General features: G+C 42.7%; 1 protein-coding gene across 3 annotated transcripts in view; it reads left to right on the top strand.

The window, feature by feature from the left end:
• The window catches only part of LOC123769824 (glycine receptor subunit alpha-2), a 119,338-nt gene that overhangs the window by 65,214 nt on the left and 26,241 nt on the right, over positions 1-27,883 (top strand). For all 3 annotated transcript variants that reach the window (XM_069301318.1, XM_045761143.2, XM_069301319.1), the window contains 2 exons: positions 6,935-7,126; positions 23,998-24,066. In XM_069301318.1, coding sequence (XP_069157419.1) covers positions 6,935-7,126; positions 23,998-24,066 — 261 coding nt within the window. The remainder of the gene's footprint in view (positions 1-6,934; positions 7,127-23,997; positions 24,067-27,883) is intronic.

Genomic DNA, 27,883 nt, shown 5'->3' with positions numbered 1-27,883 from the left:
CCTCTGAAAATTGTATTTTCTGAGAGCCCCAGTGTAGTGGGAGCAGTATGACTACACCACCATTGCCTATCTCCACCCAATATTTCCTTATTGATATCATTGTGGGAAGATTACATTTCCTATAACACTAATCAGTTTCGTTTCTGTTATTGCAATAATGTGAAGTTGTACTTCCATCACGCTTTCAAGGAAGTCTACCCCTTTATTTGTAATTCTATCTGCATTTATGTACATAACTTTCATACTACTCATTACTGCTTTGATGCTTTGATTTCTCCCAAGGTGAAGTGTTCCACTTGTTCCACGGCTAATTCTGATAAGAGGGCGTTCGTTGGCCTAGTCACTCCTGCCCATTGCTGTAGATGGCTGCCTCTGTAGGCTGGTTTGAACTCATTATTTGGTTGAACTGATACCTGATTTTCTTGTTCTTGTGCCATTCTTGTGGTACTTTCTGGTCTCCTTGAGGTACTTACTCGTTTTGTTTCTCTTCTTTTCGCAGCTTCCTCACTATCCATCTTCAACACGTCATTGAAGATGGATTATGAGGAACATTCCCATTGTATATATTGTGCCATCCCATTTGGAACATTCCAAGCCTACAGCAGTGTTCCAGTTCCCTAATTTGCCTCATTAGCCTCTAGTGTGGAGAGAACTCCTGAAATCTTCCTCAGGTCCTCCACCTCTCCTCCTCCTCTACCATGTGTCTCCCTCTGGTCTTATGGCTCAAGAGAGCACATATGGGTGAACGTTTTAGAGTATAATACTAGTGTATGTGATGCTGGATGGGCGGAGTGTTTTTGGCTCAATACCTGCTCTAATGTGTCCCCATTTGTCTCGTCCATCACCGGGAGAGTGCTGGCCCGCCCCATGAAAGTGGCATGATGGGTAATGTGGGGGATGATAATGACGAGTAATGAGCTGTGTGGGTTTTTTTTCTGCTCATGCCTGAAAGCTAATATTAGTGGAAATGAAAATAACATGTACGCCTCTATTGTGTGTGTCGCCATCTGTTTGTGTTTCTCTCTCTCTCTCTCTCTCTCTCTCTCTCTCTCTCTCTCTCTCTCTCTCTCTCTCTCTCTCTCTCTCTCTCTCTCTCTCTCTCTCTCCCCCTCTCTCTCTCTCTCTCTCTCTCTCTCTCTCTCTCTCTCTCTCTCTCTCTCTCTCTCTCTCTCTCTCTCTCTCTCTCTCTCTCTCTCTCTCCCCCTCTCTCTCTCTCTCTCTCTCTCTCTCTCTCTCTCTCTCTCTCTCTCTCTCTCTCTCTCTCTCTCTCTCTCTCTCTCTCTCTCTCTCTCTCTCTCTCTCCACCTACACCAACCCCTCATCATCATCACCATACTAAACACTCTCAAACTCTCTTTATCCAAACGTTTCATACCTCGGGCCAGAGGGGCGGCGACACGCCTTCACGGAAAAGTAAAAAGTTGTCGTTGGGAATATCGTATTATTTTGCCCTTGCATAAAAGTACATACTAAATTGTACTGCATTGTAAATACAAACAATATATTCCCTTACAGTATGTATCCCCCAGGAGGCCTGGTCGAGGACCGGGCCGGGGGAACGCTAAGCCCCGAAACCATCTCAGGGTAACCATCCCAAGTTCTTAGGGCTCTGGATATACCAACATCCCTGAACATATATATATCCCAGTTTATCATGGATATACCAACACCCATATCTATATATATATATATATATATATATGAAAATGAAAACTCACACCCCAGAAGTGACTCGAACCCATACTCCCAGAAGCAACGCAACTGGTAACAACAGGGCGCCTTAATCCGCTTGACCATCACGGCCGTCAAAAGGAAGTGATAGCCGAGGCTATTTGAGCCACTTCCCCGACGGCAACTCGGATGGTCGAGTTGGACCATATGGGAGTATGGGTTCGAGTCACTTCTGGGGTGTGAGTTTTCATTCGCATATAGTCCTGGGGACCATTCAGGCTTGTTCGCATATATATATATATATATATATATATATATATATATATATATGTATATATATATATATATATATATATATATATATATATATATATATATCACTAAGAACTCTTTGACCAATCCTGGCCGGGTCAAAGAGTTCTTAGTGATATATGGCTTGCGCGTTCATGCAGCTTTCTCACATATATATATATATATATATATCCCAGCTTCTCACAGGGATGAAATAAATTTGCCAAATAATATATATACTTTTTCAGGTTTATGACTTTGATGTTCATACTTTTATTTTTAGAGTTTGTCGTTCAGACTTTCACTTTCAGACATTCACGTTCAGTAATTAACGTTCAGACTTTAAAGGTTCAGACTTTACACGTTCAGACATTAATGAATAAATTTAGCCTTCCGCACCTTCCGTAATTTGTTCTGTTCCCTCTTGGGTTAATCCAGGTCTTTTATTTTATGGGTTTTGTCTTAAATATGATGTTTAGAGATGATTTATTGTTGTTTATTTTGGTGTTCTCTGGTGTTCTCTGTTGTTCTCTCGTTCTCTGTTCTCTGGTTTCCTGTTGTTCTCTGGTGTTCTCTGACCCATGACCTGACTCTGACCCATACTACGTCTAAAAATGGAGACGATTGTAATGTACACAAATGTTTGCTTCCATTAGAGATAACATCGATTTTGGTTGCAATGTTTACAAACGTGATGCCTGTGTGTTTGAGGTCGGCCGCCGCTCGGGCGAGCATCGCCTGAGCGGGGCTTGAGTCAAGGGTGCTGGTCCTTACCTCACCTCACCTTGCTTCTCCCCCCCCCCCTAGAGACAAGCAAGAGGTAATCCATTATGTTTACACGAAGAAACAAAAAACAATTGAGCAGCGTCATTCTTGCTTCTTGTTTGCTGCCCGTGTCCCTCCGGTCAAGTTTCTTGAAGGCAACTTGTCTTGTTTATTTATGGCAGTCATTTGTCTTGACGGGGGAGGCGGGGGGGGGGGGGTTCCTCCACTTACAAGGTGAAGGTGGCTCCCTCCTCCACTCACAAGGTGAAGGTGGCTCCCTCCTCCACTCACAAGGTGGAGGTGGCTCCCTCCTCCACTCACAAGGTGGAGGTGGCTCCCTCCTCCACTCACAAGGTGGAGGTGGCTCCCTCCTCCACTCACAGGGTGGGAGTTATCATCATACTCATCGTAATAAAGGCAGAGATCTATTAATATTAAATATATAAACACATAATAGAACACGGAACAGTGGGTATGTACCGGTTAAATATAGGTTCAGGAAAGACATGGGTAAATACTGGTTTGTAAATTGTTGGTTTGTGGAACACATTACCGGGTAACATAAATTTTTTTTGTTAATTTTGCCCCTGGGTTGTTTCAAGCGTAGGTTAGATAAGTATATGAATGCGTTTGTGTAGGTATAAATCAGAGCTGCCTCGAATGGACCAATAGAATCTGCCTCGTATAGACCAATAGAAGTTACCTCGAATGGACCAATAGGAGCTGCCTCGTATGGACCAATAGGAGCTGCCTCGTATGGACCAATAGGAGCTGCCTCGTATGGACCAATAGGAGCTGCCTCGTATGGACCAATAGGAGCTGCCTCGTATGGACCAATAGGAGCTGCCTCGTATGGACTAATAGGAGCTGCCTCGTATGGACCAATAGGAGCTGCCTCGTATGGACCAATAGGAGCTGCCTCGTATGGACCAATAGGAGCTGCCTCGTGTGGACCAATAGGAACTGCCTCGTATGAATCAATAGGAGCTGCCTCGAATTGGCTAATAGGTCTCTCGCTGCAGTTTCCTATAGTCTTAGGTTCTTTGATTTAGAGTTAAGGTCTTAACGTGCAGATGCTAGAAGCTTGGAGACGTCGTAAGAGGCGCCTCGCCGCCCCAGATTCGTCTCGCTGGTAAAATAATTCTTCTGTCAGGTCAACGTTAAGGCTTTTATATGAAGGTAATTGGTGAGGCCTTGCTTCCTCTTCGCTGGGTTACGAGGTCGTAAACCACTTGACCGGGGAGGTCTCGCTCATTGCTGCCTCTTGCGACGCGCTCAGCCCCTTGGAGTGGTTGGCTGCGCTTCTTGCGGGGTCGGTGCTCGATCCCCGATGGTCCAAGTGGTTGGGCAGCGTTCCTTCACTCTGTTCTCATATCCTACCTCCTTGTCCTTATATCCCAGCTCCAAGTCCTCATATCCCAGCTCCTTGTCCTCATATCCCAGCTCCTTGTCCTCATATCCCAGCTCCTTGTCCTCATATCCCAGCTCCTTGTCCTCATGTCTCAGCTCCTTGTCCTCATATCCCAGCTCCTTGTCCTTATATCCCAGCTCCTTGTCCTCATGTCCCAGCTCCTTGTCCTCATATCCCAGCTCCTTTTCCTCATGTCCCAGCTCCTTGTCCTCATATCCCAGCTCCTTGTCCTTATATCCCAGCTCTTTGTCCTCATGTCCCAGCTCCTTGTCCTCATATCCCAGCTCCTTGTCCTCATGTCCCAGCTCCTTGTCCTCATGTCCCAGCTCCTTGTCCTCATATCCCAGCTCCTTGTCCTCATATCCCAGCTCCTTGTCCTCATGTCCCAGCTCCTTGTCCTCATATCCCAGCTCCTTGTCCTCATGTCCCAGCTCCTTGTCCTCATGTCCCAGCTCCTTGTCCTCATATCCCAGCTCCTTGTCCTCATATCTCAGCTCCTTGTCCTTATATCCCAGGTCCTTGTCCTCATATCCCAGCTTGTTAATCCTCCGCAAAATGAACAATCCAGGGACTTACCCATACGCAGAATGAACCATCCAAGGAGTTATAACCTCACAAAGAATCAACCGCTCAATGTAACATTAATGCTACAAAATGGTCAGCCGATTTAAAATAGACTTAACGATCGATCTATGTGAAAGAGACGAACGATCGTTCGGTCTATTTCTGTTTGTTGTAATTAAAACACTTATTGGTTTGTCGTGACCTGGGGGTTCACGCACAGCTTAATGGATCAACTTGAAATAGGCTTGGTAAGATCACCCGCAAAATTGTGAAAGAGCTTTTTAACTCAAAATAGGAAATACAAATAGGAAATGTGTTAAGAAAGCACTGTAATGGGTAGTGCTGTTTAGCACATAGTATGAAATAGGTTTGATAAGTCATATTTAACACTAAATATAAATAAAGTCGGTAAGTTAGCAGTAAAATTAGAATATATATTTAACATAAACTAGGAAATTGGATTGTAAGATCACACTAAAATAGGAAGTCCTATTTAACTTTATAAAGGAAATAGGCTTGGTAAAGAAAAAGTAAAATGGGAAGTGAAATTTTGCACAGCATGTGCAATAGGTTTCATAAATGATAGTTATGAAATATCATTTATCACACGTAATAACACAAAATAGGAAATGGGGTTGGTAAGACTACATTAAAATAGGGAGAGATTGTTGACACAAAATAGGAAATAGGCTTATAAACACACAGAAATCACAATTGCGTGATGCATCAAATGAATTCATTTCATTCATCACGTTATTGTGATTTGTGTGTGTAATGAAGTAAGGGCGAAGAGGGAGAACGGCCTATTGACATAGCTCGAGTGCAGGGGGGAGTTGTGTAAAACCCTGGTTTGTGTCTCGGAGAGGCTGCAGGATCCAGTTAGTTCAGTAGAACTTCGGTTTCAACTCCTTTTGACCATGTCGTAGCTCAGTCGATTAAAGCAGCGTCTGGGATGATCTCGGACTCAGGTTCGAATCCTCGTCACGGCCCTTGTGGATTTGTTCATAGGCTTACAAAGATAGGGTCAAAAGTGATATTTGCCATATTTAAAAATTGAACTGATAATGTATACTGACCATTTGGGAATTTGTTCAAAATTGTTCAACTTGTTCCTCTTAATATCGGTCAAGTTCCTATACTCTTATAGAGGAAAATAACACTTAATTTTGAACCTGAACGAATAAAACTGAAAAATTAATGTATTTTGAATAAATTACTGCTGAACTCTTCAAAACAAAACAAAATCCTACGGTACAGTGGTGTACGTCCTAGATTCGCAATCACGGTTCCCGGGTTCGATTCCCAGGCAGGACAGAAACGGTTGGGTACCTTTCCTTACACCTGATGCCTCTGTTCACCCAGCAGTAAATAAGCACCTGGGAGCTAGAGAACTGTTGTCGGTTGACTGCTACTCATTTGTCCCAGAAAACGTCAATATTACCATGCTGTTAATTTCACCGAACCACCAACATTTTGACGCAAATGGTCGCTAACGTCGATATTGCAATGGATCAAGTGTGAGGACAGGTTTGTTATTTTGGAAGTCAAGCGTAACAAAATTTAGGCATAACGGCGTGTTTTAGCCGTGCTGTTCTTATCGTATTATCGCCGCTTATCCGAATTTATCCGTTGATAACGGTATGATCATCAACTTTAGGGCGAGCTGAGCTTTTGATATCCGGATATCTGAACATTTTACCTCGAACAACAGTGTGATATCGACGATTATTATTAAATAGTTCCGCTCGTCATATCCATATTTATATATATATATATATATATATATATATATATATATATATATATATATATATATATATATATATATATATATATAATATATATATAATATATATATTATATATATATATATATATATATTATATATATATATGATATATATATATATATAATATATATATATATAATATATATATATATATAATATATATATATATATATATATATATATATATATATATATATATATATATATATATATATATATATATATATATATAGGGAGCTTGTGTCTCCCCTCACAGACAACTACATCTGTAGTCTCCCCCCACACACAGGTAACTACAGCTGTAGTCTCCCCCCACACAGGTAACTACAGCTGTAGTCTCCTCCCACAGGTAACTACAGCTGTAGTCCCCCCCCCCCCCGCAGACAACTACAGCTGTAGTCTTCCCCCACACAGGTAACTACAGCTGTAGTCTTCCCCCACAGGTAACTACAGCTGCCTGGTGGCAGAGTTCCACATGAGAAGGGCCATCGGGTTCCACCTGGTGCAGAGTTACCTGCCCACCATCCTCATAGTGGTCATCTCCTGGGTCTCCTTCTGGATGGATGTTGACTCCGTGCCGGGCCGCACCACTCTTGGAGTCACCACTCTCCTCACTGTCTCCTCCAAGTCCTCAGGTGAGCCTCCACGCTCCTCACTGTCTCCTCCAAGTCCTCAGGTGAGGCTCCACGCTCCTCCAAGTCCTCAGGTGAGTCACCACTCTCCTCACTGTCTCCTCCAAGTCCTCAGGTGAGTCACCACGCTCCTCACTGTCTCCTCCAAGTCCTCAGGTGAGTCACCACTCTCCTCACTGTCTCCTCCAAGTCCTCAGGTGAGGCTCCACACTCCTCCAAGTCCTCAGGTGAGTCACCACTCTCCTCACTGTCTCCTCCAAGTCCTCAGGTGAGTCACCACTCTCCTCCAAGTCCTCAGGTGAGTCACCATACTCTTCCAAGTCCTCAGGTGAGTCACCGCTCTCCTCGAAGTCCTCAGGTGAGTCACCATACTCCTCCAAGACATCACATGAGGATAATGACATATATACTCCTTCCTTGCACATAATGCAGGACTAGAGTAAACTGTCAGTGTACAGAGAGAGAGAGAGCCGAGGTAAACCTTCCGGACAATACTTCATGTTTACACAATGGACCAGAGTGGGGCCGAGCTAGGGGTCCCACCCCTCCATTATGTATATTTGGGGTAACTATATGAAAAGTGTGACGTTATCTTTCCGCGGGAAGGAGCGGCTTGTTGAAGCCTCGAGGGCACAGGGGAAAGGGTGAGAGGGCGAGAGAGAGAGAGAGAGAGAGAGAGAGAGAGAGAGAGAGGGGCGAGGCGTGTATAGGGGAGATATGGGGAGGAGAGGGGAGAGTGAGATGAAAGGAGAGGGGAACTATGAGATAAACGAGGAAGGTTGTGGAAGCTGGAAGAGATGAGACTTGCGGAGATTGAAAAATATGATGCAATATATATATATATATATATATATATATATATATATATATATATATATATATATATATATATATATATATATATATAACACCTAGAAATTCTTTTGCTTCCAAATTTATAGCTAATTTCAAATATCAGATGACAAGGTGTAGCAAAAACCTTTTCTGGAGTCGCTTCTTACGAAGAAATTTCCGGTATATGTCTTCCAAGTCGGAAAGTTTAAAGTTAAATATAATCCCAAAATTCTGAAGTTGTTTCTGGGATGCGAGCCAGGAGAATGGCGACGGCTTTGACATAGACTTTTATTTTTGGTTTGGGCTTAAGGCCTGTGAACTTCTACAGGGTTATTAAGTCCACTAATATAGCTTGCTGACCAACCAGCAAGTCTAGTGTTGGCCTTAAGGCCTATGTACCTCTGGATGTGTTTTGACCGACACAATAGCTTACTATGCTTGGTAAAAATTTGGAGTGGCTGTGGCATTCTTGCTCAGTTTTCTACCCAATCTACAGGCAGTGATGTGGTGGAGGCTGACTCCATACACAGTTTGAAATGTAAATATGATAGAGCCCAGTAGGCTCAGGAACCTGTACACCAGTTGATTGACAGTTGAGAGGCGGGACCAGAAAGCCAGAGCTCAACCCCAGCAAGCACAACTAGGTGAGTAATAATTATACGGCCTTTTTTTATATAGTCATATTTTGTGCGACCCATCAACACTCCCCTCAGGTGCCATCGTGTTTGGCCCACAGGTTGAAAGTCCTCAACTTCAAGTTTCAAAAGACACACTGCAGAGGCAATTAGACTTCTTCACCAAGACACAACAAACTTTGGAAAGTCTTCACGCTGAAGACAATGAACCAATAACGAAGGAAAAACAGGTCTCAGCCTGCTAGCAGGAGTCAGGAGTCGTCTACTACTCTACCAACCTGTGCTAAAAAAAAAAAAAAAACAGTTTTCGAGTATAAATTTCAGGAGGGGGAAACTATCAAATAAATGTGTTGAGTGCCGGACGAGAGACAGTCGCCCCACCCTCGTGGAGGCAATTACACCTGCAAACTGTCATATATATTAAAGTATTTGTAACTATGTAACAGCTTAATGACGCGATTCGACGTATATTACGACACAGACTAAACAATGAGGACGTTGATGTCATCCTGTCCTCTCACTTGACACGTCGCGTATGTTACGGAATCTCAGTGATTTGTCACTTGGAACTACGATAAGGCCTGCGGTGCCATCCCGACTGCTGCTTATTAAGCTTTACAATAATGCCATTATAAGGCATTATATTGCCTTATAATGCTCTTTATAAGGTCCACGGAGAGAGCAGAGTCAAACTTGTAGTTGGAAACCCGTCCTCAGACTCTGGTGGTCCAAGCTGGGGCCGACCCCAACCCGTCCTCAGACTCTGGTGGTCCAAGCTGGGGCCGACCCCAACCCGTCCTCAGACTGGTGGTCCAAGCTGGGGCCGACCCCAACCCGTCCTCAGACTGGTGGTCCAAGCTGGGGCCGACCCCAACCCGTCCTCAGACTGGTGGTCCAAGCTGGGGCCGACCCCAACCCGTCCTCAGACTGGTGGTCCAAGCTGGGACCGACCCCAACCCGTCCTCAGACTGGTGGTCCAAGCTGGGGCCGACCCCAACCCGTCCTCAGACTGGTGGTCCAAGCTGGAGCCGACCCCAACCCGTCCTCAGACTGGTCGTCCAAGCTGGGGCCGACCCCAACCCGTCCTCAGACTGGTCGTCCAAACTGGGGCCGACCCCAACCCGTCCTCAGACTCTGGTGGTCCAAGCTGGGGCCGACCCCAACCCAAGGGTCATCATATTAATATTAATATTCATCAATATTAACAAACTCTACTAAAAAATCTGTATTTTCGTATCAATGAAGTAACATAATTATGTATTAGACTTGTATATGGTTGGTCCTAGGACATATTAAGCGTTAAAACTCTGTTGGTAATTATTTGTACTCGTATAGGCGGGTGAAGCATTTACGGAGGTGCGAGTCGAACACAGGTCGCCAGAGAGACGTTTTTTTACCTTTTTTTAGATAATTGTTTTAATGTCATCAGATGTGTGTCGTGTAATATGTTTTTCTTACATAATCAGGGGGTTCGGCGCCTGGATTAACGAGCACTTAGTCTTGATTTATGAGGACGGGCTGTATTGTTTATGACGGGCTGTATTATTTATGACGGGCTGTATTGTTTATGACGGGCTGTATTATTTATGACGGGCTGTATTATTTATGATGGGCTGTATTATTTATGACGGACTGTATTATTTATGACGGGCTGTATTATTTATGATGGGCTGTATTATTTATGACGGGCTGTATTATTTATGACGGGCTGTATTATTTATGACGGGCTGTATTATTTATGACGGACTGTATTATTTATGACGGGCTGTATTATTTATGATGGGCTGTATTATTTATGACGGACTGTATTGTTTATGACGGGCTGTATTATTTATGACGGGCTGTATTGTTTATGACGGGCTGTATTATTTATGACGGGCTGTATTATTTATGACGGGCTGTATTATTTATGACGGGCTGTATTATTTATGATGGGCTGTATTATTTATGACGGACTGTATTATTTATGACGGACTGTATTATTTATGACGGGCTGTATTATTTATGACGGGCTGTATTATTTATGACGGACTGTATTATTTATGACGGACTGTATTATTTATGATGGGCTGTATTATTTATGACGGGCTGTATTATTTATGACGGGCTGTATTATTTATGACGGGCTGTATTATTTATGATGGGCTGTATTATTTATGACGGGCTGTATTATTTATGACGGACTGTATTATTTATGACGGACTGTATTATTTATGATGGGCTGTATTATTTATGACGGGCTGTATTATTTATGACGGACTGTATTATTTATGACGGGCTGTATTATTTATGAGGACGGACTGTATTATTTATGAGGACGGACTGTATTATTTATGAGGACGGACTGTATTATTTATGTGGACGGACTGTATTATTTATGAGGACGGACTGTATTATTTATGTGGACGGACTGTATTATTTATGTGAACGGACTGTATTATTTATGAGGACGGACTGTATTATTTATGTGGACGGACTGTATTTATGTGAACGGACTGTATTATTTATGATGACGGACTGTATTATTTATGTGGACGGACTGTACTATTTATGTGAACGGACTGTATTATTTATGAGGACGGACTGTATTATTTATGTGGACGGACTGTACTATTTATGTGAACGGACTGTATTATTTATGAGGACGGACTGTATTATTTATGAGGACGGACTGTATTATTTATGTGGACGGACTGTATTATTTATGAGGACGGACTGTATTATTTATGTGGACGGACTGTATTATTTATGTGAACGGACTGTATTATTTATGAGGACGGACTGTATTATTTATGTGAACGGACTGTACTATTTATGTGAACGGACTGTATTATTTATGAGGACGGACTGTATTATTTATGAGGACGGACTGTATTATTTATGAGGACGGACTGTATTATTTATGTGGACGGACTGTACTATTTATGTGAACGGACTGTATTATTTATGAGGACGGACTGTATTATTTATGAGGACGGACTGTATTATTTATGAGGACGGACTGTATTATTTATGAAGACGGGCTGTATTATTTATGAGGACGGACTGTATTATTTATGAAGACGGGCTGTATTATTTATGAGGACGGGCTGTATTATTTATGAAGACGGGCTGTATTATTTATGAGGACGGGCTGTATTATTTATGAGGACGGGCTGTATTATTTATGAGGACGGGCTGTATTATTTATGAAGACGGGCTGTATTATTTATGAGGACGGGCTGTATTATTTATGAAGACGGGCTGTATTATTTATGAGGACGGGCTGTATTATTTATGAGGACGGGCTGTATTATTTATGAGGACGGACTGTATTATTTATGAAGACGGGCTGTATTATTTATGAGGACGGACTGTATTATTTATGAAGACGGGCTGTATTATTTATGAGGACGGACTGTATTATTTATGAAGACGGGCTGTATTATTTATGAGGACGGGCTGTATTATTTATGAGGACGGACTGTATTATTTAAGTAGTGAGACAATGCTTTATGACGTGAGAGGTTCACTCCGTATCTAGGCGTATATTTACATATATTGCATTGATGAGTATCTATACAGATACTGTATTTATGAATACATTATTATTATTATTATTAACATCTTTACTGACAAAATTAATTACAAATTGGCTAATCTGAGGATTTCAATTAAGTCTTATTAAAGTGAGAATAATGCTAGTATTCACTGTCACGCAGGACAGAGGGTCATACATAAGACAATAGGTCTAAACTGCAGGCGGAAGCACATATATATCATGGTTACAATCAATGTTTTAATGTATGAATATGTAAAAACAACTTTCCATTGTGCACTGCCACACAAGGGCAGGGATGTGCACTGCCACACAAGGGCAGGGATGTACACTGCCACACAAGGGCAGAGATGGTTCATAAGTGATGCAGCTTAGAAGTAATATAAATATAATTGTTTTCATTCTTTAAAATGGACAAGCACATTTTGGATAGATTGTTGGGATGTCGTCCAGAACACCTGAGTCGATGAAATAGTTACACAGTTGGTGGTGCAAGAGGCCAGGAGGTCTAAAGTCCTTTACGGTTTCACATTCAACAATATAGTGTTCTAGTGAATGCATTAAAGGTTTATCACAGAGTATATAATCTGAATATTCTGGTAGTGGCTCAGCTTCACTAACCTGCCAGATGTGTCTATAGCCAAGGCGAATTACCACAATGACTACATCACATTGCCTGGTCCGGTTACTGTGCTGACCATACAAATACCTATTATTACAAAACTTGTCATAACTTTTAATACTGCAGTTTTCAGGTCTCTGGGCATTTCTTAGTTCTTCTAAATCTGAATTGATTTCTTTAATTTGTATGTTTCTAATAATTGCATGAGATAGTCCAAAGTCATAATCAGTGTTTTCTTTCCTGCAAGCCTCATTGTCCAATCGATCTACAAAGTCATGTTTTCCAACTCCAACATGGAATGGGATCCACACAAATTTTATACAATAGTTATTATCATTGGCAAAAATTACATTCCATTTAATATTACAAGCTACTTCAGACATACATTGTGATGGGTTATTTAAAGATTGCAGAGCACTTTTAGAGTCACAGAATCTCACTCCACCATTGAGCTATATTGTATACATGAATATGTATGCATGTATCGCGAATATTTATTATCTACACACTCAGATGTAGACTTAGATGTAACTCAGATGTATATTAACAAATTGCTTAAAAAAATTGAGAGGCGGGAGACCTTCAAAACACTACCATGTCTTGATGTAAATAATTATTGAAATACTAAGATGATGTAAATGTCAATATCAGTTTAAATACCAAGATGACATTATCATAATAACCAATATTCATTTTTTTTAAATATTCGACACATAACTTGACACTATATAAATAATTTTCTTGCTGCAGGAAACCCGTAACTAATGCCGAAATATTCTGGCCCGGCTGCTAACACAATTTCACACGAATTTGTAAATAATTCCCCCCCCCCTCCCCCACCCAATGCAAAATGAGAACATCGTTTACATGAGGTAAATATATTGTTTTTTGAAATTGACTTTTGTAGATAGTTTTTTTACACTTTTCTTGTAAGTTTATTTTTTGGCTGTACACTGTTCTTAGTGAGTTTGGCTGTTTATTGGTGTTACACGGAGTACAGCCAACAGTGTTGGTGTTACATGGAGTACAGCCAACAGTGTTGGTGGTACACGGAGTACAGCCAACAGTGTTGGTGTTACACGGAGTACAGCCAACAGTGTTGGTGGTACATGGAGTACAACCAACAGTGTTGGTGGTACACGGAGTACAGCCAACAGTGTTGGTGTTACATGGAGTACAGCCAACAGTGTTGGTGGTACACGGAGTACAGCCAACAGTGTTGGTGTTACATGGAGTACAGCCAACAGTGTTGGAGGTACACGGAGTACAGCCAACAGTGTTGGTGGTACATGGAGTACAGCCAACAGTGTTGGTGTTACATGGAGTACAGCCAACAGTGTTGGTGTTACATGGAGTACAGCCAACAGTGTTGGTGTTACATGGGGTACAGCCAACAGTGTTGGTGGTACATGGAGTACAGCCAACAGTGTTGGTGTTACATGGAGTACAGCCAACAGTGTTGGTGTTACATGGAGTACAGCCAACAGTGTTGGTGGTACATGGAGTACAGCCAACAGTGTTGGTGTTACATGGAGTACAGCCAACAGTGTTGGTGTTACATGGGGTACAGCCAACAGTGTTGGTGGTACATGGAGTACAGCCAACAGTGTTGGTGTTACATGGAGTACAGCCAACAGTGTTGGTGTTACATGGAGTACAGCCAACAGTGTTGGTGGTACATGGAGTACAGCCAACAGTGTTGGTGTTACATGGAGTACAGCCAACAGTGTTGGTGTTACATGGGGTACAGCCAACAGTGTTGGTGGTACATGGAGTACAGCCAACAGTGTTGGTGTTACATGGAGTACAGCCAACAGTGTTGGTGGTACATGGAGTACAGCCAACAGTGTTGGTGTTACATGGAGTACAGCCAACAGTGTTGGTGTTACATGGGGTACAGCCAACAGTGTTGGTGGTACATGGAGTACAGCCAACAGTGTTGGTGTTACATGGGGTACAGCCAACAGTGTTGGTGGTACATGGAGTACAGCCAACAGTGTTGGTGTTACATGGAGTACAGCCAACAGTGTTGGTGTTACATGGAGTACAGCCAACAGTGTTGGTGGTACATGGAGTACAGCCAACAGTGTTGGTGTTACATGGAGTACAGCCAACAGTGTTGGTGTTACATGGGGTACAGCCAACAGTGTTGGTGGTACATGGAGTACAGCCAACAGTGTTGGTGTTACATGGAGTACAGCCAACAGTGTTGGTGGTACATGGAGTACAGCCAACAGTGTTGGTGTTACATGGAGTACAGCCAACAGTGTTGGTGTTACATGGGGTACAGCCAACAGTGTTGGTGGTACATGGAGTACAGCCAACAGTGTTGGTGTTACATGGAGTACAGCCAACAGTGTTGGTGTTACATGGGGTACAGCCAACAGTGTTGGTGGTACATGGAGTACAGCCAACAGTGTTGGTGGTACACGGAGTACAGCCAACAGTGTTGGTGTTACATGGGGTACAGCCAACAGTGTTGGTGGTACATGGAGTACAGCCAACAGTGTTGGTGGTACATGGAGTACAGCCAACAGTGTTGGTGGTACATGGAGTACAGCCAACAGTGTTGGTGGTACACGGAGTACAGCCAACAGTGTTGGTGTTACATGGGGTACAGCCAACAGTGTTGGTGGTACATGGAGTACAGCCAACAGTGTTGGTGTTACATGGGGTACAGCCAACAGTGTTGGTGTTACACGGAGTACAGCCAACAGTGTTGGTGGTACATGGGGTACAGCCAACAGTGTTGGTGGTACACGGAGTACAGCCAACAGTGTTGGTGTTACATGGGGTACAGCCAACAGTGTTGGTGGTACACGGAGTACAGCCAACAGTGTTGGTGGTACACGGAGTACAGCCAACAGTGTTGGTGGTACACGGGGTACAGCCAACAGTGTTGGTGTTACATGGGGTACAGCCAACAGTGTTGGTGGTACACGGAGTACAGCCAACAGTGTTGGTGTTACATGGGGTACAGCCAACAGTGTTGGTGGTACACGGAGTACAGCCAACAGTGTTGGTGGTACACGGAGTACAGCCAACAGTGTTGGTGTTACATGGGGTACAGCCAACAGTGTTGGTGGTACACGGAGTACAGCCAACAGTGTTGGTGTTACATGGGGTACAGCCAACAGTGTTGGTGGTACACGGAGTACAGCCAACAGTGTTGGTGGTACACGGAGTACAGCCAACAGTGTTGGTGGTACATGAAGTACAGCCAACAGTGTTGGTGGTACACGGAGTACAGCCAACAGTGTTGGTGGTACACGGAGTACAGCCAACAGTGTTGGGGGTACACGGAGTACAGCCAACAGTGTTGGTGTTACATGGAGTACAACCAACAGTGTTGGAGGTACACGGAGTACAGCCAACAGTGTTGGGGGTACACGGAGTTCAGCCAACAGTGTTGGTGTTACATGGAGTACAACCAACAGTGTTGGAGGTACACGGAGTACAGCCAACAGTGTTGGTGGTACATGGAGTACAACCAACAGTGTTGGAGGTACACGGAGTACAGCCAACAGTGTTGGAGGTACATGGGGTACAGCCAACAGTGTTGGAGGTACATGGGGTACAGCCAACAGTGTTGGAGGTACACGGAGTACAGCCAACAGTGTTGGAGGTACATGGGGTACAGCCAACAGTGTTGGTGGTACATGGGGTACAGCCAACAGTGTTGGTGGTACACGGAGTACAGCCAACAGTGTTGGAGGTACATGGGGTACAGCCAACAGTGTTGGAGGTACATGGGGTACAGCCAACAGTGTTGGAGGTACATGGGGTACAGCCAACAGTGTTGGTGGTACATGGGGTACAGCCAACAGTGTTGGTGGTACACGGAGTACAGCCAACAGTGTTGGAGGTACATGGGGTACAGCCAACAGTGTTGGTGGTACATGGGGTACAGCCAACAGTGTTGGTGGTACACGGAGTACAGCCAACAGTGTTGGAGGTACATGGGGTACAGCCAACAGTGTTGGAGGTACATGGGGTACAGCCAACAGTGTTGGTGGTACATGGGGTACAGCCAACAGTGTTGGTGGTACACGGAGTACAGCCAACAGTGTTGGAGGTACATGGGGTACAGCCAACAGTGTTGGTGGTACATGGGGTACAGCCAACAGTGTTGGTGGTACACGGAGTACAGCCAACAGTGTTGGAGGTACATGGGGTACAGCCAACAGTGTTGGTGGTACATGGGGTACAGCCAACAGTGTTGGTGGTACACGGAGTACAGCCAACAGTGTTGGTGTTACATGGAGTACAGCCAACAGTGTTGGTGTTACATGGAGTACAGCCAACAGTGTTGGTGGTACACGGAGTACAGCCAACAGTGTTGGTGGTACACGGAGTACAGCCAACAGTGTTGGTGTTACATGGAGTACAGCCAACAGTGTTGGTGGTACACGGAGTACAGCCAACAGTGTTGGTGTTACATGGAGTACAGCCAACAGTGTTGGTGGTACATGGAGTACAGCCAACAGTGTTGGTGTTACATGGAGTACAGCCAACAGTGTTGGTGTTACATGGAGTACAGCCAACAGTGTTGGTGTTACATGGAGTACAGCCAACAGTGTTGGTGGTACACCGAGTACAGCCAACAGTGTTGGTGGTACATGGAGTACAGCCAACAGTGTTGGTGGTACATGGAGTACAGCCAACAGTGTTGGTGGTACACGGAGTACAGCCAACAGTGTTGGTGGTACATGGAGTACAGCCAACAGTGTTGGTGGTACATGGGGTACAGCCAACAGTGTTACAGGAGACGCGCCAATACTCTCCACTTCACGTCGTTCACAACATGTTTAGACTGTGATTGAATTTTAATGAGATTTCTTTTTTTTTGTATTTTTTTATTAACAGGCAATTTTCTAAAGAAAAAACAAATACACACTTTTCCCAACCGCATTTTACGCTTTCTCACCTAATATATAAATTTATATATTTATCCTAGGATATAAAAAAATCGAATTTTAACAGTTTATACATATGCAATAAATGTCAGGCAAATTATTTTGTTCACTAGTTTTAACGACAGCAATTTTATATATATATATATATATATATATATATATATATATATATATATATATATATATATTGTGACGATAATCTCCTTCAAGAGATTGAGCCTGCTCTTCCCTCCAAAATTACGTCTTCACAACTATATAAAAGACTATGGAAGAAATGTCCAACAACGACAACAAACACCAGCAAGGCTTGCCAGGGTGAGCAGAAACGTATGCAACCAGCCACCTGTTCGAACTCCAACCACCAAACTACCCGTTGATCGCTACGGCTCCGCTGATTGGTCACCGGTCTGGCTGCACCTGCACTCGCCCCCAATACTACCTGATGTCTGGGGTCGCCCCAACATCAGTCCTCAGAATGTTCCGTGCTTTCGTAGCCAGCACTCCTCCCAGCTAGACGTTAGCGTGTACTGAGAGAGGTGGTGGCTTTAAGCCAATATTCCAGCACCTCCCACTTACCTTTGTATTGCACTTCTTGTTATTTTGCCTTAACGTAACCTTTCATTTTGTCATTTAAGTATTCTTATTATTTTGATTCATTGATTTTATTATAAGAATTTGTTTGTGCATTATTTTCATGTTTGATTTATTTAACGTAATTAAAATTTCATTGTTAAAGTTTACTTGTGTTTTGTGTGTCTTCTCCTTACCTTACCACAGACGAAGTTCCAGTTTTTCTATTTTTTTTATAACTATGTGACGAGGCCATACCCCTAGCATTAAACAGCCGAACACCAACGCGTTACCGTCACAAGTTTTATGGGGGCCTGTCCTAGGAGCCTCACTCAGGTACTGGTGCCAAGTGGTAATTTATGGTAAGCGTATTTAACTTTGTTAACGTAGCTTTACTATTTTTCATTCAATTTCATTTTTTATAAGGTGCGGTGTATTGTGCATTACGAGAGTAACATATAGTGAAGGTGAGACAACTTTGGATTACGTGGTGACTGTAGGCCTCAGTCATACTCTTAATTGGTCATCTCTCCCTCCATGTTATTACTCGTATTTACCATCTATGTCCCTTGAATATTTCTCATTCTGACAGATCATCATATTGGTACCCTGGTACTGTGGTCTGCCCCGGGTCAAGAGTACCCAATCTTCTGCAATCTGACTGTAGGAGGACAAAGAGGGCCATAGTTCCTCTAGCTCGAACTTTAGTTGCTGAATTGGGACCTCAGCAGCAGTTCTCGTCACCAGTTGACACCTCGCACCCCTACACGTCAGTCAGAGATGATGATACATACAACGGTAGGGAATTAGCTTATTTTTTCAGAGCACAAAAGTTCGCTAATTCTGTAAGTATCATATTAAATTCAGTAGGAAAAACTTGCTTTATGTCCTTTAGAGACTTGGCAAGGTATGCCTACATCCTTGGACTACCAATTTTACTTTTGAAGCATTTAACTGTTTCATTTGTTTTCGAAACTTTGTTTCATTTGTTAGTAGGATTTTCTTGCCCTTATTCTCTTACATGAGTACCGGGTACAAGATTTCCTGCGCCCTTGATTTAATTTAATATCTTTCACTTAACGTTAATTGTTAAAGATCACACAGGATAGGTACCAGTTGCCACGTTGTCCTGTTTCTGACATTTCATTATTGAACATTCGTGTACCTTTATTTGCTAATTTCACCATGTTTCGTCTCCAAACTTTCCGTGCAAATCCAGCAGGTGAAATAGGGACTTTAAGTCGTGCCAAGAGGACTGAACTACAAACTCTTGCACATGAGTATCAACTAGAAGTTCCCTATCAAGCCAACAAAAATGACCTACACAACCTGTTGCTGGATTACTATTTAGAGCAAGGTAAGATAGACTCTGAAACTCATGAAACTTACTATATTGCAGATAAAACTGACTTGGCAACGATGAAACTTAAACTAGAGCTGGCTAAGATTGAACGTGAGCAGCAAAAGGAAGCCCGCGAACAGCAAAGGGAAGCCCTCGAACAACAAGAACGAGCAGCTGCCATACGAAGGGAAGAACAAGAACGTGAGATTGCCTTACTCCAGGAGCGGGAACGCATACGGCTTGAAACCAAACAACGCGAGTTGGAAATGCAACGTGAACATGACAAGCAACAAGCGACTCTGGCTCTTGAGTGTCGTCAACGGGAATACACGTTGGAAACTTCACACCTCGCTCAACGCCAGCAAGCTACTGCCAATCTTCCCGTCAGTTTTAATATATCACATGCAAGTAAGTTAATGCCATCCTTTGTAGAAGCAGAAGTTGATGTGTTCTTTACCACCTTTGAAACCCTTGCTAATCAACTCAGTTGGCCTGTCGACCAATGGGCCACACTTCTCAGAGTCCATCTTACAGGTAGAGCTGCAGTCACACTCAGTACTTTGGCGTCTGAGAATGACTACTACACTCTGAAACAAGCAGTGTTGGACGCCTACCTCCTCTCTACTGAAAGTTATAGAAGGAAATTCCGTGACCACCTGAAGGCAAGTACCACTACCTTCCTAGAGTTTGCTAACACGAAACGGAGGTATTTCATGAAATGGCTGGAAGCAGCACATGTCTCTACTTTTACAGAACTCGTCAACCTGATGCTTGTTGAAGAATTCTTGAGACGTGTGCCGCCTCCTGTCCGCCTCTACTTAGCAGATAAAGAAGAAACCGACTACCTGAAGTGTGCTAAGTCGGCTGACACTTACAGCCTCATCCACCGGCTGACACCTGAACCATCCTCCAGTAAGAAGTCGTGGTACAGTTACGAGAAGGTGAGCCCCGATCAAGCTGGTTCACAACTGTACTGCAAGTATTGTAGACTCTATGGACATACCATAGACAAGTGTGGTAAGTCTCAATACAAGGGAACCACTGACCAACAACGACCCAAACCAACTCCTCCTAAGTCCGGTAAGCCTGTGATGAATGTTGGTGTTGATGTTAATGATCTTTCTCTTTTCAGTAACCACCTGTATACTGGAACTGTCTCTGCCAACGGTTCAAATCCGGAGGGACGTTTCAAATTGAAGATCTTGAGGGACACAGCGGCTCTACAATCGATCATCTTGAAGTCGGCTGTGCCCAACATAGTCTACACCGGGGAAACAGTCTTCATCACTGACCTCACTGCTACCACTCCATACCCTCTCGCCAGAGTCCACCTGGATTGTCCCTACGTGAACGGGGAAGTCCAAGTCGCCGTCAGGGAAAAGCCTTTTCCCATGCCTGGAGTGCAACTTCTCCTAGGCAACGACTTGGCAGAAGACCTGCAACCGACCAACCTGATCGTCATGGACAAACCCCAGGTGTGTAACTCTGTGCCCAGAAACCCTATTCTTGAGTATGTTCCAGCAGAGGTTCAAGAGAGTGATGAAGTTTCTCCTCCGGTTCTCGTGACCACCAGTGCACAAGCCGCACGTCCACAGCCAGCTGACTCTACTGCTACCGCTGTCCCTCAAGACCCTCAGAAACTACCCCCGCATCTGACCAAGTTGGAGTTCCGTAAGTTGCAGAGGGAAGATCTTACTTTAACACCATTGTTTTTCCAGGCTGAGACTCAACCCGACAGTATTCCTGGGTTCTTCCTAGAGAACGACTTGCTCTACCGCAGATATAGACCCAGTAAACTGAAGGAGGAGGACGATTGGGCCAACACCGAACAACTTGTGATTCCCACCAGCCTGCGGCCCACTATTCTACACCTGGCCCACGGAGCATTCTCCCACTACGGCTTCAACAAGACTTACCATGGGATTCGTCAAGACTACTACTGGCCAGGTATGGTAAACAACGTCAAACAGTACGTAAAACAGTGTCATACATGTCAGATGGCAGGCAAACCGAACGTCTCCATTCCCAGAGCACCACTGATTCCCATACAGGTGCCTGCGGAACCTTTCCACAGACTCATAATAGACTGTGTTGGTCCTTTACCTCGGACCAGTTCAGGTAACGCCTACATCCTAACCATCCTGTGTCCTACCACCAGATTTCCCATAGCAGTTCCAGTGAAGAACATCACGGCTGCTACGGTTATCAAACATCTACTGAAGATCTTCACTCAATACGGATTTCCCAGGGAGATTCAAAGTGACTGTGGCACCAACTTCACCAGTGATCTCTTCAAAAGGACACTGGAGGAGTTCAACATCAAACAGGTATTGTCCAGCCCCTATCATCCTGCTTCACAGGGTTCTCTTGAACGTAGTCATCAGACCATCAAAGCACTCTTGAAAAAGTTTTGTAGTGAAACCTCAAAGGATTGGGATAAGCAGATTGACCTAATAATGTGTATTTTCAGAAGTCTCCCCAATGAGTCCCTAGGAGTATCTCCTTATGAGATGCTCTACGGCCGTAAGTGCCGTACTCCCCTTAAGGCTTTCAAAGACTCTCTCAGAGATGCCACCTTCAGTGAGCATCAGAATGTGCCCCAGTTTCTTCAAAACCTTCAACACATTCTAGAGAGAGTCCACCGCTTTGCTCATGATAATCTATTGAAAGCCCAGGTGAGAATGAAGACTCATTACGACCAGACCAGCAAAGTAAGAAAATTCAAGCCGGGAGACTTCGTCCTTGCTTATTTCCCTATCCCAGGTTCACCTTTACAAAACAGATTTTCAGGACCCTACTGCGTCAAAGAGTGCAGGAATAATAATAATTACGTGATAGAGACTCCAGATAGGCGGCGGAAGACCCAGCTGTGCCACGTCAACCTCCTGAAGCAATATAATGGTACTCCTCCCACTGTCTTGATTAATTGTTCTACCTTCACAGAACCCTACATCCACAGTGAGACCATCCCGGCTTCTTCTCCCGAAAGCACTGACAAGGAGTCGGCGCTTTCTAATTCCAAAATCCTTAATGATCTTCCCAAATGCTTTCAGGATAATAATCGTGCTCCTATGCCCTCTTCTAATTCCACTCTCACCTCGTCAGATAAGCCCTTCATCCTCCATGTCGACGCCAATGGTACCGACGTGGGTGGTGTCGTGATGCAGCAACGAGGCGAGAAGAATACACCTGTCAGCGACTACTGCTACAAGGATCTACGGAACAATTGGCAAGGAGCTACTCTTCCTCATCCTGAAGCTTCAGCACTTCACTCCACACCTGAAAAGTGCTCGGTCCACCATCAATACGGACCACACCACCCTACACCTCCTGCAGCACGCCCACTTCTCATCTCAACGTCTTCTACTATGGGCTTGCTAACTGCAGAAATTCAACCTGGTGACACGCTATACCAAGAGTCTGACAACATCTTAGCCCATGATCTCTCCAGAGTTTATGAAGTAGAAGCAACTCCATCCATTACTCCACCACATAACGACGTACTTCTTCCAGAACCGCAGGCTTCGGGGGAGAGTTGTGACGATAATCTCCTTCAAGAGATTGAGCCTGCTCTTCCCTCCAAAATTACGTCTTCACAACTATATAAAAGACTATGGAAGAAATGTCCAACAACGACAACAAACACCAGCAAGGCTTGCCAGGGTGAGCAGAAACGTATGCAACCAGCCACCTGTTCGAACTCCAACCACCAAACTACCCGTTGATCGCTACGGCTCCGCTGATTGGTCACCGGTCTGGCTGCACCTGCACTCGCCCCCAATACTACCTGATGTCTGGGGTCGCCCCAACATCAGTCCTCAGAATGTTCCGTGCTTTCGTAGCCAGCACTCCTCCCAGCTAGACGTTAGCGTGTACTGAGAGAGGTGGTGGCTTTAAGCCAATATTCCAGCACCTCCCACTTACCTTTGTATTGCACTTCTTGTTATTTTGCCTTAACGTAACCTTTCATTTTGTCATTTAAGTATTCTTATTATTTTGATTCATTGATTTTATTATAAGAATTTGTTTGTGCATTATTTTCATGTTTGATTTATTTAACGTAATTAAAATTTCATTGTTAAAGTTTACTTGTGTTTTGTGTGTCTTCTCCTTACCTTACCACAGACGAAGTTCCAGTTTTTCTATTTTTTTTATAACTATGTGACGAGGCCATACCCCTAGCATTAAACAGCCGAACACCAACGCGTTACCGTCACAATATATATATATATATATATATATATATAATTATATATATATATATATATATAATTATATATATATATATATATATATATATATATATATATATATATATATATATATATATATATATATATATATATATATATGCTAGCACTTACTAATATCCATAACCTTGTATTATTTTTATTTGAATGAAGGATTCCTTTCACAGGGATTCAGGGAGGCCTGCCGCAGGTGTCCTACGTGAAGGCCATAGATGTGTGGATGGGCGCCTGTACAGGTAGGCTGCTCCTCCTCCAGTATTGTCCTTGTTGCCATGCCCCAGTATTGTATGGACCAGGTATGTGTTGCCATGTTAAGATATGGCAACACGTATTGTTGTCATATCTCAATATGGTAACACTGTACATATATGCGTGTGTCCAGTGTTGCCGAATCGTTTTTTTTTTGTCAAATTGGGCCTTTTTTGGCTAATTGTTTGTCAATTTTTTTTTTTATTAGTTGGTCAGAATACGTGTTTTTTGTGTGTACAGATTGGTTAAAATGACCGTTTTTTTGTGTATGGATTGTTTAAAATGGTCGTCTTGTATATATTTTCCCATACAGTATTGCACATATATACGAAGGCATTATATACCCTGAATAACCTGGATTTGTGAAATTAGTATTTTGAGTAATGCTTAAGTGCAAATTTAACTTGTGCTGTGAGCTAGCATCTAGCAATTGCAAAATTAACAATTGCAAGTTAAGCAGACACCTTGATGGAGATTTTCCATCAGATACCTGAATAGTGCTCCAGCAGACACCTGGCTGTGTTTTCCAGCAGACACCTGGCTGTGTTTTCCAGCAGACACCTGGCTGGTGTTTTCCAGCAGACTCCTGGCTGGTGTTTTCCAGCAGACACCTGGCTGTGTTTTCCAGCAGACACCTGGCTGGTGTTTTCCAGCAGACACCTGGCTGTGTTTTCCAGCAGACACCTGGCTGTGTTTTCCAGCAGACACCTGGCTGTGTTTTCCAGCAGACACCTGTATGGAATTAATCAAATCGATTTAATATCTCTTGACACAGTAACATCGTTGATCGGTGAATATTCGTAGTAAAAGGTGAAATGGCTTTGGCTAAAGATGATCAAATGAAGTTTTCAATGAATAAGACGACTCAAGAGAGAGATGAAATGAGAACTTTAATCTAGATCACCGCCACGTTACTCACACCTGAGTCGTAAAGCTCGTGGGTGAATGAGTATCAAAATTCTTTATGGGTAAGAATTCTTCCTCACCCAACCCTCATAAATCCGGCTAAAATAGAGAAAGTTTATGGGACTACATGATTCTTTTTGGCCTACTCTGTATATTATGTAAAAAGCAGCTGTTATGTGTGTGCTTTTTTGTGGCCTGTTATAGTACATATATGTGCTAAATAAGGCCTAAGATAACGAATATTAGGCATGTGATTGGTTATTTAGGCCTAAGGAAGGTCAAAGGTTATTCCGTTTTAGTTTTTAAAATGCCATTTAGGACTGTCATTTTTTAAATGTCATTTAGAACTGTTGGGCCTACAATAGCCCATATTTTGTACGTTCCGTCTATTGTGGATTAACTGCCATAAAGATAACAAGAGATTATTATATATGATCCTAGGAAAATAGGCCTATGCTGTAGGGGCTTAATTCTGTCTAAAACACCGGAATTTTGAACTCGGTGTTGATAGTATCAAAATTATGGACATTAAGTGAGAGGACAAGATGTCTTAGGATTCTAATCACTGATTAATGCTAAGACACTAATCAGTGATTAATCCTTGGACGCTAATCAGAGATTAATCCTAGAACATCAGATTTCACTCATACAAAATAAAATAACAAAACTCAAAATAATGTTGCGAGAGGAATTTATGAGCTGAAAATCAGACACTAATCTAAAAATGTAACTCCTGGAATTAGACAAATTAACTTGCTCCGAAAATTTAATTTGAACATTTCTCTCTCTCTGTCCTTTCTCTCTCCCCTCTCTACTATCCATCAACTCTCCTTCCCCCCACCCTTCTGCTGTCCATCAAGTCTACCTCTATCCTCCCTCCCGCTTCAAACATACATAACTATTCCACCGTAGAGTAAGGGATCCCTCGAGGCTAATTGCTCAGAAACTCGTATTCTGCTCTCCTCGAAAATGTTTCCCCGTGTCCTAATCGACGTTCTAAATTATCGTTGATGGATTTTTACGGCGTCGTGGCTACACACGCTGAATATCCTTACTCGAATATTAATAGAGGGAGGAATATTGCCACCTCTTTTCGGCATCTTTTCGACGTTATATTTCGACGTTAAATTGTGACAGCTTTTCGGCGTAATATTCTGAAGGCTTTTCGACGTATATGTGTAACGCATCAACACAAGCACTCAACACAACACCCATTAACATGACGAATCTTTTGAGTCACCATTCAAAGCAACACTTCATATCAGACTTTTAACAGACAAATATCTTTCTCCGTCTGAGAGAAACACCTGGAAACTAATATTTGCTCAGCTGTTCCAGATTATTGAAAATATCGTCATGAAACATTTACAAGAGATTGTAAAAGAGTAAAGGCTTTTTTTTTCCTACGATAAACATTCCCTTTTATTTACACAATGGTAACCAGAGTATATACATGTTGTCTGTCGTTCTTGAGCACTGTTAGAGATGTGTTAGTCCAACCTGTCCTCTTACAAAGAACGTCGCATTTCGGTCGTATGCGTTACATCAGGCCAAAAATTGTCGTACTAGAAAATAGAAGCGGCTGGCGAAAGTGATGTACTGTACCGTTTTCTGTTTTGGGTCCTCTGGGTAGGTCAGGAGAGAACACTTTAAAGTGACCGTTTTTTTGACGATGGGGAAACCTTAAGAGGATATATATATATATATATATATATATATATATATATATATATATATATATATATATATATATATATATATATATATATATATATATATATAAAAGAAAGAGAGAGAGGTTAGGCTTGCAAAGGCTTTATAAATTACATGTGCGAGTTCTCAACTATTCTTATGATTTCAAATGTATCTGGAAGAAGAAGAATATTTCAAGTATTTGAGACTTTCTAAGGCTTTGGGATAAATGTATTTCATCGGATATGTAAATGTTGAAAATTTTAAGACAAGAAATTATTGAAATATTTTTTGTTTCATTCAGTTGGGTGTAGTGAAGTGTACGAAACATGTGTTCCGTATCATTCAGCAGGCGGGTGTAGTGAAGTGTACGAAACATGTGTTCCGTATCATGCAGTAGGCTGTAGCGCGACGTATAGTGTGCCTGGCGGAGTCCACGGACGAGAGTTCGAACCTGTTACATTGCCCAAATATTTTTTTGAAGATTTATATATCAGAATAATAGTATTTGTTTTCTACTTTGAATCTTAGTTTTTTCCAACTCCTCATTTGTGGAGTTCAGGAGTTTTACGCGCGCGCAAGTTTCTATCTAGTCCCTAAATTGCGCATCTTTTAAAGGTACTTCATTGAACTGCGTATGATTAAACATGGTTAACAAATCAAATGGAGGAATATCGTGTATACCAATTGTTGCACAGGAGGTAATTGTAGTTAACGACTGTTGCAGTGTAGAAGTTAATTTACAAATCTCCTCCATTTAACCTATTTACTCATTACTATATATATATATATATATATATATATATATATATATATATATATATATATATCGATTCAGGTACTCTTCTTATCCTAAGCTGGATCCCCATTGCTAAGGCTGTCGCCCATTCAGTTATTGACAATACCCAACTTTCTTTACCGTGACTGGTCGAGAGTCGCTAACCAACCACCAGACACTCGAAGCCAATTTCCGAAAACGGTCCATCTTTCCTCGGACGTTTCAGGCCAAGGAATGAGCCGGATACTGCTTGAAGGTTTCATACGAGCCGTGCAACTGACTTTTAATGTTCAGAATCCTAAGTGGATCACGTGTGTTGGCTGATGTTAAAATGTATCTGTCTGTAAAGGAAAAAGTTTGTTAGTACGAAGTTGAAGGCCAGACGCTTGATGATGAATTAACCCAATTTTTCCTCAAATGACCAAAGG

The sequence above is a fragment of the Procambarus clarkii genome, chromosome 45 (genome assembly GCF_040958095.1).
Source record: "Procambarus clarkii isolate CNS0578487 chromosome 45, FALCON_Pclarkii_2.0, whole genome shotgun sequence".
NCBI lineage: Eukaryota > Metazoa > Arthropoda > Malacostraca > Decapoda > Cambaridae > Procambarus > Procambarus clarkii.
Note: the sequence above shows the minus strand (reverse complement) of the source record. Positions and strands in the feature narration are given on the sequence as shown.